Source organism: Fusarium fujikuroi, chromosome FFUJ_chr08, assembly GCF_900079805.1.
Source record: "Fusarium fujikuroi IMI 58289 draft genome, chromosome FFUJ_chr08".
Lineage (NCBI taxonomy): Eukaryota > Fungi > Ascomycota > Sordariomycetes > Hypocreales > Nectriaceae > Fusarium > Fusarium fujikuroi.
Genome location: NC_036629.1, coordinates 945,874 through 959,170, shown reverse-complemented (window position 1 = coordinate 959,170; position 13,297 = coordinate 945,874). Strand labels below are relative to the sequence as shown.

The 13,297-nt window shown below is 47.5% G+C and overlaps 6 protein-coding genes; 3 read left to right on the top strand and 3 right to left on the bottom strand.

Annotated features, from left to right (window-relative positions):
• Nucleotides 1-31: 31 nt before the first annotated feature.
• Nucleotides 32-1,343, bottom strand: FFUJ_12128 (related to monophenol monooxygenase (tyrosinase); the record flags this gene model as incomplete). XM_023581698.1 has 3 exons in its annotated part: nucleotides 32-772; nucleotides 822-1,071; nucleotides 1,123-1,343. 3 exons carry the CDS (start codon nucleotides 1,341-1,343, stop codon nucleotides 32-34), a joined length of 1,212 nt encoding a protein of 403 aa, XP_023434355.1.
• A 1,633-nt stretch (nucleotides 1,344-2,976) lies between these two features.
• Nucleotides 2,977-4,330, top strand: FFUJ_12127 (related to integral membrane protein; the record flags this gene model as incomplete). XM_023581697.1 has 3 exons in its annotated part: nucleotides 2,977-3,129; nucleotides 3,216-3,503; nucleotides 3,560-4,330. 3 exons carry the CDS (start codon nucleotides 2,977-2,979, stop codon nucleotides 4,328-4,330), a joined length of 1,212 nt encoding a protein of 403 aa, XP_023434354.1.
• A 248-nt stretch (nucleotides 4,331-4,578) lies between these two features.
• Nucleotides 4,579-6,930, bottom strand: FFUJ_12126 (uncharacterized protein; the record flags this gene model as incomplete). XM_023581696.1 has 2 exons in its annotated part: nucleotides 4,579-6,706; nucleotides 6,758-6,930. 2 exons carry the CDS (start codon nucleotides 6,928-6,930, stop codon nucleotides 4,579-4,581), a joined length of 2,301 nt encoding a protein of 766 aa, XP_023434353.1.
• A 1,038-nt stretch (nucleotides 6,931-7,968) lies between these two features.
• On the top strand, nucleotides 7,969-8,182 carry FFUJ_12125 (uncharacterized protein; the record flags this gene model as incomplete). XM_023581694.1 has 2 exons in its annotated part: nucleotides 7,969-8,076; nucleotides 8,123-8,182. 2 exons carry the CDS (start codon nucleotides 7,969-7,971, stop codon nucleotides 8,180-8,182), a joined length of 168 nt encoding a protein of 55 aa, XP_023434352.1.
• A 995-nt stretch (nucleotides 8,183-9,177) lies between these two features.
• Nucleotides 9,178-11,213, top strand: FFUJ_12124 (related to HNM1-Choline permease; the record flags this gene model as incomplete). XM_023581693.1 has 11 exons in its annotated part: nucleotides 9,178-9,266; nucleotides 9,322-9,526; nucleotides 9,575-9,644; nucleotides 9,691-9,846; nucleotides 9,894-10,059; nucleotides 10,106-10,201; nucleotides 10,249-10,491; nucleotides 10,540-10,631; nucleotides 10,682-10,878; nucleotides 10,933-10,978; nucleotides 11,026-11,213. 11 exons carry the CDS (start codon nucleotides 9,178-9,180, stop codon nucleotides 11,211-11,213), a joined length of 1,548 nt encoding a protein of 515 aa, XP_023434351.1.
• Nucleotides 11,214-11,629: 416 nt separating this feature from the next.
• FFUJ_12123 (related to NIT3 Nitrilase) lies at nucleotides 11,630-12,640 on the bottom strand (the record flags this gene model as incomplete). XM_023581692.1 has 2 exons in its annotated part: nucleotides 11,630-12,526; nucleotides 12,581-12,640. The coding sequence occupies 2 exons, from the start codon at nucleotides 12,638-12,640 to the stop codon at nucleotides 11,630-11,632; spliced, it is 957 nt and encodes a 318-aa protein (XP_023434350.1).
• Nucleotides 12,641-13,297: the final 657 nt, after the last annotated feature.

Below are 13,297 nucleotides of genomic sequence, written 5' to 3'. Positions count from 1 at the left end.
TGCTATGTACAAGATATCATTCTGCTATTTTCTACAGGTAGACATAGCAGAATGGTCCGGAAAGTGTGCTCATCAGATCCTTGATCTGTCGCTCAGGTCCAACCCAACCAATATTGACATAGTCATCAAGTGTAGTCTCAGCACTGGGAGGCATGTTGAGGAAAGTGTTTGTGCCCTGCACGGCATTCTTGCCGTTGACACGCTCCTTGGGGTTAAGCATCTGCCAGATCCACCAGACACGGTCAATCATGGAGTGGTGCAGGTAGAAAGCAGGGTCACCGGGAGAAGTGAAGACATCTCGACCGGGATCACCGCCGAGAGAATAGTGGCCCCCTCCGTGGATACCAATGTCACCAGTGCCGGGAACACCCTGCATCTGCATCTGGAAGTCCAGAACAGTCTTGGGCTTGAGAATGTTGTTAAGAACAGATGTAGCGTTAGCGAAACGCTTGTTGACGGCGTCGCTGAGATCACGCTTCAAGCAGCGAGGGTTGTAGTCCAGAGGGTTGGGGTTGGCAGCGACACCGCCGCCGGGAAGGTCAAGAGCGGCAGGGCCCAGATTGACCTTCATGTCCTTGAAAGGACCGGACTTGACGCAGCCGCCACCAGAGCCAGCGGGAAGGTAGACGGGGGGGAGACCACTTGAGGCACCGAGGATAATATCGGGCTCGTTAGGGATGAATTCACCGTCACCAGAGAGGGACAAGTCACTGCCATCGAAGACAGGGGACTTGTTGAGGCCGCTGAGGGCAGTTAGAGCCCAGTCCCAGTACTACCAGAATATTAGTGAGAGTAGTTTGTAGTATGGTGAGTTTACTTACAGGCTGAGTTCCCTTATAGCCACACTCATTTCGAAGAGCCTCCTCATACAACCAAGTGAAGTATCGGTGCCATGTGAGGAAGTTGCCAGTGTAGTGGATCGTCTGAGTCTGGTTCAGATGAACAGCGACCCAGTCATCGAAGCGAGTCTTAGCACCAGCGGCGAAAGACGCAGGAGACTTGGAAGGCTTGGACTGGAGACACTTGACAGCGTCAATGTAAGACTTCTTCTCTGTCTTGGAGAGGGTGCCCCTGTAACAGATGTCAGAGAAGATGCTACTAGAAAAGGACGGGCCAGCTTACCATTCTCGTCGAACACGGACATTGCTCCAGTTGCAGGTGCTGGCACGCTTGGTCTTATCCCCAGCGAGGTCCTGGGCAGTCTCATATGCAGCAGCAGCGAGATCAGCGAGCTCATCGAGGTTGGTGACCTCGGGTGCAGAGGAGTCAACGGTGGTGGCTTGGGGGGCGGCCAAAACACCAGCGGCGTTAAGGGCCAGGAGGGAGATGAAACCAGCACGCATGATGGCAACCTTGACAAGAGAAAGAAGGGACGACAAGAAAGGGCAGGGATCTTCTTTGCAGCACCGGTATTTGGCTTGGAGGACCAGTGAGTGAAGACTGTCTTGGATGCAGAAATGTGATGAGCTATATACTACTGTATCATCCCCTTGGACATTTCCCCTTCTCCTGCATTTCAAGGTCAAGGATTACCACGCATAATCGTTCAGGGCCAGCCCATGGACCTTGACCTAGGGCCCCTCGATTAGGGTGAGTATGCTTACATCTCTAATGGGAATCTACCCCCGACGCGAAGGCAGGGCCATTGACTATACACCCTAGAACCAACGGCAGAAGAGAACTTTTATGTGGACTCGTAAAAGCCCGTCTCTTGTTGCCGAGGGGGAGGGGTTCGGTTCGTTCGGCCAGATGAGTTATAGCTTAGATCTAATCCGATTTAGGGACCCATCAGCGGGTTTGCATTAGTAGTGGAATTGCAGGGGTTGAACCAACTACGCCACCGGACGATTGTTAGTTCAGGGGAATAGAGTGCTTACGGCGGTAGGTCTTGTCTCGCGAAATGCATGATTCTGCAGCTGAAGCCATGAACCAACGTTCTTGTCACATTCCAGAGCCCTGGGTTTTCAGGAGAGTATACGATGCTGGAGTAATAGCGTAGGTGAGCGCTAGATTGACGCTGTGACGCTGGGAAGAACTAGGGTTGATGATCCGGAACAGTTCCGTGCTAAGATGAGTGGAGTTTTGGGATCCATAACATCTCGGACACGAACATTGACATTCCCGTTAGTGACGGGACCAAAGATTCGTGCTTTGACTACTGTGCTTTTCTCCGGCGACTAGACTAGTAAAATATTGTTGCTGATCGTTATGTCGATCTCCCTCGCGAATCACTCGATGTCACCCAGATGTTTCACTTGGAGAACAATGATAACCCACCCATTTTCGATCGCGGAGTTGCATCCGAGTACATGATCAAATAGGCAAGATCATGCAGTAGAGATTCATATCACACATATAATATATCCATCCTCAGGTCGAGATAATTATCCTCGCTCACCTCGTCAGGTGGGCCGCCAAGACCTGCACCGCATTGGTCGCTACGGATATTACTCGACCTTCTCTATTAGCCTCGGCTATAACCTGAAAGCAGAACAAGAGCGAGACCTGAGCGTTTCATAAGTCCTTTATCCAGAGGACCTGCAGATGTATCAATCCAATCCTGGTAAGGCCAATCACCTCCGGCCAGGGTCAGACTCCCCGTTAGGGAACTCGTATGATACACCTGAACGCCGTAGTCACAGTGGCAATGCAAGGGTCTTCTTTAGAGCAAGAATATTTGTAGAATCTTTGATTAGACTTGCTAGTCCAGCTGCGCCAAAGCAATGGCAGATGGCCTCTAGTGGACTCGCAGCCGAGGCAATATGCATACTCTTTGACTTGATCTCCTGGTCGGTGGAAATTTTGTGTTCTAGCTCGTTAAACACCCTGTAGAAAACGTGGTGCACTCGACGTAAAGGATCGAGAGACAAACCCCCTGGTTGCCCCCTCTCTCATGTGTGTTTCTTTTCTTATTATCCTGCCCCTTCTCCATCGTCCCAAGTTCTTGGGTCTTTGTACATCCTTCCCTCGGCCATCATGGATCCTCAGGTTAAGCTCCCTTCTAATCCCGACGAGAATGGAGCGGTCGATATTCTTGCTTCTACGGTTCTGGTGATCACCTTGGCGACTAGTGTTGTTTTGGCTCGCGTTTACGTGCGCTTGTTTATGATTCGCAACCTGGGCTGGGATGTAAGTTGCGCCAACACCTAGTCTCGTTTATTTCTCCCTTCCTTCACTCTTCCGGTCCCTGAATTCGTCTAATCGCCTACACTTAGGATGCCTTCATGATATTCACCATCGCACTCTCCTGGGCAGGCCAAGGCGTAATCTTTGCACAGCTTGCTTATGGTGGTGGAAAGCACATTGGCGATGTTGACCCAGATGTCTACATGACAGGAATGAAGTTGAACTTCATAAGTCAGCCCATTTTCTTGATAGCAATTTGCGTAGTCAAATTGTCCGTCGGGTGTGCCCTGCTTCGAATTGCGTCTACCAAGTTCTACAAATGGTTGATCCTGTCTATCATGATCTTTATGTCTATCTACACGATTGGATGTTTCTTTGTAAGTCGTGCATCTTCGACGACCTTTGGTTCAATAACTAATACTCTCTGCTGTAGACTGTCATCTTTCAATGTACAGACATCCGTGTCCTCTGGGATCCAACCGTTCCATCGAAATGCTGGTCACAAAAGACATTACAATCACTGTCGTACACGAACTCCGCGTTCAATATCTTGACTGATCTCCTCTTCGCTATTATCATTCCAACACCCATGCTTTGGAAACTCAACGTGCACTTCCGCACACGAGTAACTCTTATTGGAATTCTCAGTCTCGGTGTCTTTGCCTGTGCAGCTGCCTTTACCAAGCTTGGATACGTCACCAATTACGGCAAGCTTGGTGACTGGCTATGGGACTCTCGCAATATCACAATCTGGACCAGCGTTGAGCTCAACGTCGGTATCATCGCAGGCAGTCTACCATGTCTGCGGCCGTTGTTCCGAAGATTCCTTGGCAGCACCTATGGCAAGAATTCCAAGAAGACGCCAACAACAGGCAATACAAATTATGGTCGCGGTACTCTACGAAGCGGTACCATGCGCAGTGGCAAAAACTGGCACGTCTTGTCCAGTGGTAAAAGGGGTGATGATGAGACAAGCAGTCAAAAGGCCATCAATATTGGTCAACAGGAGTATGAGCTTCGAGATAGGATAGCGAGTCCCTCTGGAGTGATGAATAGGACGACAGTGCAGACAGAGATTGAGGGTAGGTCAAGTGATGAGAGTGCTGGCAATGCAGGATACAGGGGCCAGTTTCAAAGTGGTATCACAAAGACTATGATAACGACAGTCGAAGTTACCAAGACGGACTCTTCGCCGAGTCGATGATTTTTCTTTTCTATTTCCAATATCCTTCCCTTATTAATTACGCATAACTAGCGACAAATGTCATATCATGGTTTTTTAAATGGCGAGTGACTGTGAGAGTTTGCTTTATAGAGATTAGAGAATGCTTGTTTCCCGGGCTTCAAAAACTAGAATATGTCGCTCTTGAAGTTTGTTCTTTGCTCCTTCTATGTGTTTTATCAGGGCTCTACTCTAACTGATGAGTAATCATTTGCTGAAGCCATTGAAAACTATTCCAAGCCAATTACATCTGCTTTGCCTTTACCTTTGAGCAATCTTCCTATCCTCCACCTTATCGTTGACTTTCCCTCTTCCTCCTCTGGTGTAACCGATCCCTCCTCTACTAGAGTTGGCATGGCAACTTTCAAGTCCCTTCTGGGCTCGAGACGCTCCAACGACTGGAAATAATCATCCCACGGGCAATCTTCCCATGATAGCTCCCCATCCTCCAAAAGCCGGAGGAGATCATGAATTCCAGGCCCCAGAGCTGAAACTGTTTGGTCTTTTCTGTTCAGCGCTGCTGCTTTGAACCGTTGAAGTGAGCTTGAGCCTGACACTTGAGAAGACCGTGAAGACCGAGACGCCAAGGATCTTGCCAGAGTAGGGTTTCCATTCAACTCGTTCAGGTATATATGATGGGCAGATAGAGATGTTCTTAGATAAGAAGAGATACTAGAAGACCCGAAAGACGGGGGATAAAGGGCCTCTCCGACACGCATGATGGTATCTCTCTGGTCAGTAGAGGCTAGCTGCTCGTGCTGCTGTATCAGCCAGTCCAGAAACTCGTTATCAGTCGATGCACGCCGAGCTTTTCTGGGAATTTCTTTCAGAGCTGTCATCTCCTTTGATGTAGTAGAAGTAGGAGTTGATGGACGGCTGCGTCTAGTGGCCAAGACTGATTCGAGTGCTTCCATCTGATGTGCCTGAACTTCTCTAGCGAGGACACTTTTGCGAGCAGATGGTGGACACCATGAGTAATGCTCAACAAATTGGGTGGCAAACTCCCTTTTGGCATGTCCTGGTGTGAATGAGTTATCATAAAGAAGCGCTGGTATAATCTCACAATAGAGTGACACGTCTGAGGGCTGAAGTCCGAGTGAACCATTGTTGGTTTCAGAGACAAGAAGCGACCTTTGAACGATGATCCTACTCATAATCATCAAAAAGTGTGTCGCGGAAATCGTAGGAAGGCTTTGGCCCCAGGGAAGAGGAGATTCACGTTCCAGTTGGATGTGTTTCCAAAAGTGGGTAAATAGGAAACTCGATTTCCTCCAAAGATACATTGGCCTCTTTTGAAGAGCAAAATCACTCATCTTGGTCGGGTTCATTCCTTCAAGCCTCTCTCTGTCATAGCCTGGGAAGGGCTTTGGACATTGAGTATCTCTCAGCGTGCGCCAACAATGTGTAAGGCAACGCTCGATATCCGATGCGAACAATTTGTTGTCCCATTCGAGTGAGTTCAGCAGACCCTCTGGAATAACATGATGTTTCCGTTCTTGAAAATTGAGCAATGTCCAAAGGTCTATCGATTCTGGGCCAAGTGTGTCGAAAGCCTTTGTGAAGTTTCTGGCTTTGTCAAGATGTTTCTGTTCAAGACTGGTATCTCCACTATGCGCATAAATCTGCGCGAGATGGCGGTGGAATAGGAAGGACCGCATGGGACTCATCTCAACGCCATCGGAAGGGTAAGGGTTATGTTCTTCTCCAATCAGAGGGTCCTTGCTCCTCTTGAGCTCAGACTCCATCATCACCCTTACGATCTCACAAGATCTTTGTTTCTTGGCAGTCCTTGCCATATCGAGCATCCTGGCGCGTCGCTGTTTGGCCGAAGGCGTTTTGTATTGAAAAGGAATCGAGATCTTGAGGTAGTAGCCGAAAGCTTTGGTGTAGCGATAGCAACAAGAAAGGTATTCTGCCGACAGCTTGTCATCGTACGTGTACTGACAGCGTGGACTCGATTGTGCAGTCAATGGGGTAAAAACGAAATCTGAATCAGTAGAGAGATTGATTGGTGTGTCAGATGAGGTTTCTGCAGTGTAGTCGCCTGACTCGCTTCTGGGTTTCGGTCGCTTCACTGGACGACGAGGAAGAGGTGAGGATGGGCCGTGGGCTGTGATATCACTCCTGCGACTGGTGGAGCTTGTGCCGCTTCGGGGGCGTTTGCTTGACTCATTTATAAATATGAGACCTTGATCCATAGAGTGATCCACGGTGGTCGAGCACGATACATCGTTACTGGTAATTTCGCTAGGCGTGCTTTGACTGGTCGTCTCATTCGGCGTAGATTGAACAGAGAGACCCCCTCGAGGCTGCTTGTGAAAACCCCAGCGTCTCGTTGCTTTTGAGAATTGATCTCGGCTACAGACAACAACGTCAGAAGAGAAATTATATGGAGAACGACATACTCACGATATGGTGAAACTCAAATTTACTTGTAGGTAGTCGATAACCTGGTCTCGAGTATAATTCTGGGTCAAGTATAGATCGCCAATTAGATCTTTGTGCTCGTCCACTGCGTTGTCTGACAGCCCAGCAGCTCGGGGAGGACGGCTGTGGATAAAGGATAGCTCTCGTGGAATCATTATTGTATGACTAGGGAAACAAGCTATAAGTCTTGCAACGGGTACCCGCAGAGACTGGCTCTTGATGGGCAAAAGGTTAGAGTTACACTACACATCTGAATATGAAGTACTACCCAAGGGTAAATTAAGCTTACAGTCGTCCATTCCAGATACTATCCTCTTGCCTCAACAAAAAGCAATCAATCAACACGTCATTTCCCGCTAGTGGCATGTAGTCTAAGATTGGAGTGACCCTTGTCTTTGGCCATTAATTGGACACGAGGCCATGGCATTGTTGTGCTTTCAAACCCCCCGAATTGAACTAAGCCAAATATGGTAACTCCAAACTTTTGTCTCGAGTTTCTGCTTGGCCGTTGACAATGTTGATGAATGTGGCTTGGAAACGTCTTCAGCGGTTCATCTCAGCTCAGTGACAGTTGGCCAAAGTGGCAAACCGCACACCATGCCGTATCAGGTAATTCCAATGAAGCGTTGTCGCCTTTTTGACGGCCTTTTTTTTTTTTCTGTAAACAAGCCCCAGGTATTCAGGGGAAACACCTCGTAATCTGATTACTCGGGTCGATCAGCAGGACGAGCTCCTGCGCCTCTATCACATTTCGTCTCATTTTCCAGGAACTGAAGCTTGGAATTTCCGGATCTGGATCCTACCCAATATCATATGAGCTGGTGCTTGAGTAAGACAGAGACTGTGATGAGGCAGCCTAGTTTGGGGACAACCTATCAACCATCAATAGATCTCTTTGCCGCCTGATGGCCAAAGTTTGTTCTTTCCAGAATTGGCAATACCAAAGATCATGACAGGTGTATGAGCAGCGTTAGGGCTGCATTGTGGTTTCGTAACCAAGCGTAGGTGAGAGAGAGGCCTATAATCTAAAGAGTGGCTTCATGACATACTAGTTTCAATTGTTCACTATATAAGATGCCCATTCTTAAGACAAGCCTGAATAGAACTCTAGAAATTATCTTCTACTACTTGAGCCATTAAGACTACGAGTTTCTTATCAAATACACATCTTCGATTACGCCTTTTCTTTCAAAATGGCTCTAGATCCCATCAAGCACAACCATAAAAAAGCCCAGGATATCATGGTTGCCCATGCTGGTGCATGGACGCAAGAGGCCAACTCGTCTCCTTCGAAAAGTGTGGTATGTCTACGTAGTCTAATACGCAAGTCCTTTACTGACTGTGAAGATTTCTAAGATTGAGGAAAGGATCGAGGCGTCTAAGAAAACCTCTGGTAAGAAGGAGTGAGTCCTTCTACTTATGATCCGGAGTGCTTGAAGTTACGCCTTTTCTCGGAATGTCATTCGAAACTTGAAAAGGCTTCGTGTCTGCTTTGTTGCAAGTTTACGAGGATTGGTTTAAATCATTTACCCAGCACCAGCCTTGCAATAATTATAAATCATTGCTTAGATACTCCTACCTCTATCAAGACATAAATAATACGAATTGCGAGTGGTCATCTACTCTCAGTCATGAAGAATTTTAACATAGCTTAAAGTGTTGTACGCAATTTGAGAACAGTTGCAAGTTGGTAGAGAGGCATGCTAGATGACAAGACAAGGACTTTAGGGTAGAACAAAATGGGTCTACCTAAGTAAGCCTGTTACAAGTATATAACAGTAAGCCTAGGTATGTTCAACTATAATATAATTGCAGAGCACAAGACCACGGCGGGTTAATCACTTCACCCAATGTTAGAGCTGACTGATGAGTATGTTTTCGCCTACCCTGCACTTTATAGAACGAACCAATCAGAGACTTAACAATAAGGGTATGTTATTCTTGCAAGAAAGCAATATCCTGAACACTATCCTTAGGAATACCAATCTCCATCTTATCAATATCAATTAGAATTACTTCTCCTATCATCACCTCATCCTCTCCTTTTCGACCCCCCTTTAAACCCATGATCCGATTCTAGAACAGGGGTGTCCCTTTATCTCGCAGCCTTATCTGCCGAGAAATACGGGACAATGGAACCTAAAAATACGCCTCATGCCAGTTTTCCTAAGCTATTATTTACCGCTTCTGGTCTAGCCCATCATTTGATCAATTTCCCCCGCAACGCGGAGGCGGAGGCTCATTACCCGCTGATTGGGCGCCCGTCGCGAGTAAGTTAGCGACCAACGCGCGCGATAAGACCAACGTCCAGCTTTTTATATCAGGTCTGGTCTGGGGTAAAAGCTTAAACCTCGTCTCTGTTCCCTTTCGTCTGTACTCTACCGCAATTGACAGCAGCAAGTATGGCGAGCGGTGCACCGGCCCAGGAGGGTCACCTCCAGAAGAGGTTCTCAAAGATCACCATGATTGGCATGGCTTTTGCCATTCTCAAGTAAGGAGAACGGTGCCGTCGCGTCACATGAAAGTCGCAGACTAATTGAATGCAGTACATGGATTTCTCTTGCTGGATCAATAGGTCTAGTAATGCCGTCTGGTGGCTCTGTTAGTTTCGTCTATGGTTTTATTTTCTGCGTTCTTTGCAATATTTGCTTGGCTGCAAGTGTTGGAGAACTGGCCTCTCTATATCCTACAGCTGGAGGACAGTATCACTATTCCTTTGCCCTTTCATCCAAGAAATGGAAGAGTATCAATGTAAGATTTATGAAGACCGCCTTCTATGCATACCGCTAATTCTAACAGAGCTTCCTCGTCGGATGGACAAATATTGCTGGCTGGTTGACTCTCAACACAACTGCGGCCTACTTCGGAGGTATATAACTAACATCACCGACAAAACAATTGCTTACATACTATAGCTCGATTCCTCGCTGCGGCTGCTGTCGTTGGCTCTGGAGGTAGCTACGAAATTACCCAGTGGAGTACGTATTTGATGTTCGTCGCCGTGTCCATCGTTGGCGTGTTCCTCAACATCTTTGGCTATCCCATCCTGAACCGATGGAACGAAGGCGCTTGTAAGTCGAGCTACAGATGTGCCTCCATTTAAATTGACCTTTCTTAGTGTACTGGTCTTTGCTCAGCGTCGTCGTCATCAGTATCGTCCTTCTAGCTACCTCTCCAAAGACTGACGCAGAGTTCGTCTTCACCAACTTCTCCAATACCACTGGATGGAGTGATGGCACGGCTTGGATGCTTGGACTGTTACAGTCAGCTCTGAGCTTCATTGGGTAAGTAGTGCACTGACTCCTACCAGGCATAGCTGACATGCTGAAGTTGGGATGCTGTGGCACATATGACTGAAGAAATGCCTCGACCATCCAAGGATGCCCCCCAAGCCATGGTTGCCGCAGTCTTGGTAGGAGGCGTTACGTAAGTTTTGACCAACCCTCTAAAAGTCTCCGCCTAACTGTCCTCAGCGGAATATTCTTCATCATCGTCATGCTATTCTGCTTCGTCGACCTTGATCTGCTGCTCGCATCGCCTACACAAAGCCCTCTTACAGAGATGATACTGCAAGCAACCAACAGCCGAGCTGCTGCAACCGTACTCACTGTTGCCGTTGCCCTGTGTTTCGTCAACGGTGCCAATGGCTGTGTTACTTCCGGCAGTCGTCTTATCTGGGCTATGGCACGAGACGGTGGTACTCCTTTTTCCAGATAGTAAGCATCCTATCTCCATTCCTGTACAAACATGGTTAACTTTTGAAGTCTCTCGCATCTTCACCCCAAACTCAATGTTCCTGTTCGAGCTATTGTCGTGCAGGCTATATTCAATCTTCTCTTCGGACTTCTTTACCTGGGTATGTTTCTCTTCTGAACCATTTGCTTCTTACCACTAATGTACCGAAAGGCCCCGAGGTTGCTTTCAATGCTTATATTGCAAGCTGCACACTATTCCTCAATCTCTCATACGCAGCCCCTGTGCTTATCCTTCTGATTCGAGGTCGACATATGGTGCTTTCGCAGCCCCCTGAGTTTTCTCTTGGCCGTGTCAAAGGCTACATCGCGAACTACACAGCCGTCATTTTTGTGGCTGTAACCTCTATTGTAAGTATCTCACTTTGGCGGATTTGAGACCTGATGCTGATGTATTTTTAACAGTTCTTTTGCTTCCCTCCTGCAATTCCCGTCAATGTATCAACCATGAGTAAGTCACTCCAGGCAAACAAGTTGGCTACAAGCTAACAGCTTTAGACTATGTGATTGCAGTATTGGGCATTTTCGTCGTGTTTGTAGCGGCTCTTTGGCTGGGAAAGAGAAAATCTTATGAGGGACCTAAGCTTGAGTGCATTCTGGGGGAAGAATTGCCCGTGACAGATACAGTGTCACAGAGGGGCCCTAAAGAAATTTCCTCTAGCTCAACCTCGAAGCACGATGAATAAGCGTACTTCGCGGGATTACTGTATAGCGATGCTAGGATAGTGGGTAGCGATTTGATGTATTGGTATTGGTTTAGTTAAAGAGCGTGGGATTTTGTCATTCTATTAAAAGCTGTATCTTTCTCGAGGTTATTGCGACATGGACAGACTGTAATAATTTACCAATTTATTTATGAGACATCAAATGACTCCCCATCGGCCTAATGTTTAGTGATAGGAACGCAACAAGCGACGCCTCGGTCTTCAATGGAGTAATTATCAGCAACCTTGTCCACAAGCGATTGCATCTACGGAGAAGTTGAATTTCTAAGTACTAGATCTCTTGTCTGTGTATGGCTGCTTGGTTACATGCGAGAGGGGTTGAGATAGAACTGCACAATCTGACATTAAGTTACTAAGTAAGTATCAAGTATTACATCCTATAGCCTCGCGACCGTGTTCTTGAGGTAACCATAATGCCAATCATCCCTGGCCAAGTCCTGTCGGATCTGGTAATTACGTTCCGCAATGTCCACCGTCTTCATATCGACATCCAAGATACGCATAGCCTCCTCGCCATCGGTAAAGCTCCCAGGCACCGTTCCAACAATAGGGAGTGCAACTTGACTACAGCCAAAGAACCCCTCTCCCGCCGGTCCACCGGCATTGCAATAAATAACAGCGGCAGTGTTCTCGAATGCCCTGGTTACTAGAGCAGACTGTATAAACATCCTCTCGCAGTCGGCGTTATATGCAAGACCATCTTTGCACATATCAAGCGCCGTCCAGTATGAAGGGATTATAATGATCTTGGCGCCCGCCAGAACGAGCTGTCTGAAGGCTTCTGGGAAGGCAAGGTCCCAGCAGACGAGGATACCGACTCGGCCGAGAGGGGTGTCGATGACTTGATGGGGATTGGGGGCAGTGTAATCATCTTTGGATATGTTCTTAGCATGATCGACAAATGATGTTAAAGTGTGTCTCTCTGGTATCCAGAGGTTCGTCTTTGTGTAAGTGCCAAGGAGGTTTCCGTTATGATCGATGAAGTCCGACGTATTTAACAGCGTGGGTCTGGCATCAGCATTTTGTTGATCATCGGATTGGGGGGCCTGGGAAACAAATGTGCCAGCGCAAATGTTAATATGAAGCTCGGCGGCGAGGTCTTGGTATTTCTTTCGGTATTTACCAGCGTCCGCAGGGGAGAGTGCGAAAGATGGCTCTTCGGGGACCCATCCCGTAAGATGGTATTCTGGCAGTACCGCTAGTGCAGCACCCTGATCAGCAGCGATGCGGATCTGCTCGGCAGCATGTGCAAAGTTATGTTCAGCATCAAGGGGCTGTTTAGCATATAAGTGTCAGTCAAATAAAGGGATCATATGTTGGTGACTGACCTTTGGCTTCATCTGTACAAGAGCCACCTTGAATGAAGGACTTGGTATAGTAACAGCCATGATTGATAAGATTTCGATGCTGGAGCAACATCAAAGCGTGGGCTCCCTTGGTAAAAGATAGGTGAAGTGAAACCTGAGCCCCTCGGCAAACATGTCTTCAGATAACTAAGGCCAGGTGACAGTGGCCGTGATCCTGTGCCGTAGCCATAGCATAGCATTTGCTTAGGACTTCCGTTTATGGTATTGAATTCCTTCTCTAATTAGTACCGAGTTTGGTAAGGATTGGTGGAGCATCGTGAGTCTCGGGAACGATATGCGAAGGCGATTTCCTTGGGAATATTTTCCATTGCTTCGGATCGGATGTGAAATGAGATGGACAAGATAAGAGAAGCAATTCTTGATCAGTGAGTGTATGCTTTTAGTAATATTATCATGAGACAGGTTTGCTTGGGAAAGCCGAGATGTCTTGGAGACTTAGGGGGACGGATATATCTAGGCTAAGTTCCACTTTAGAACTAGTAGTTCATCGGGAAACATATATGCTGTTTTCTTGTCCCCTGGGTCGCCAAACCAACCCGTTACTCATAGACAGCATTATTAGGAACTAGTTCATAGCATTACAGTACACAATGGTTTACACGCTGGAATGTTACCTCGAGGCTGAAGCCGAGTCCCATATCCGGACACTAGTATCGTCACGTGATGGGAGCCCCTCTT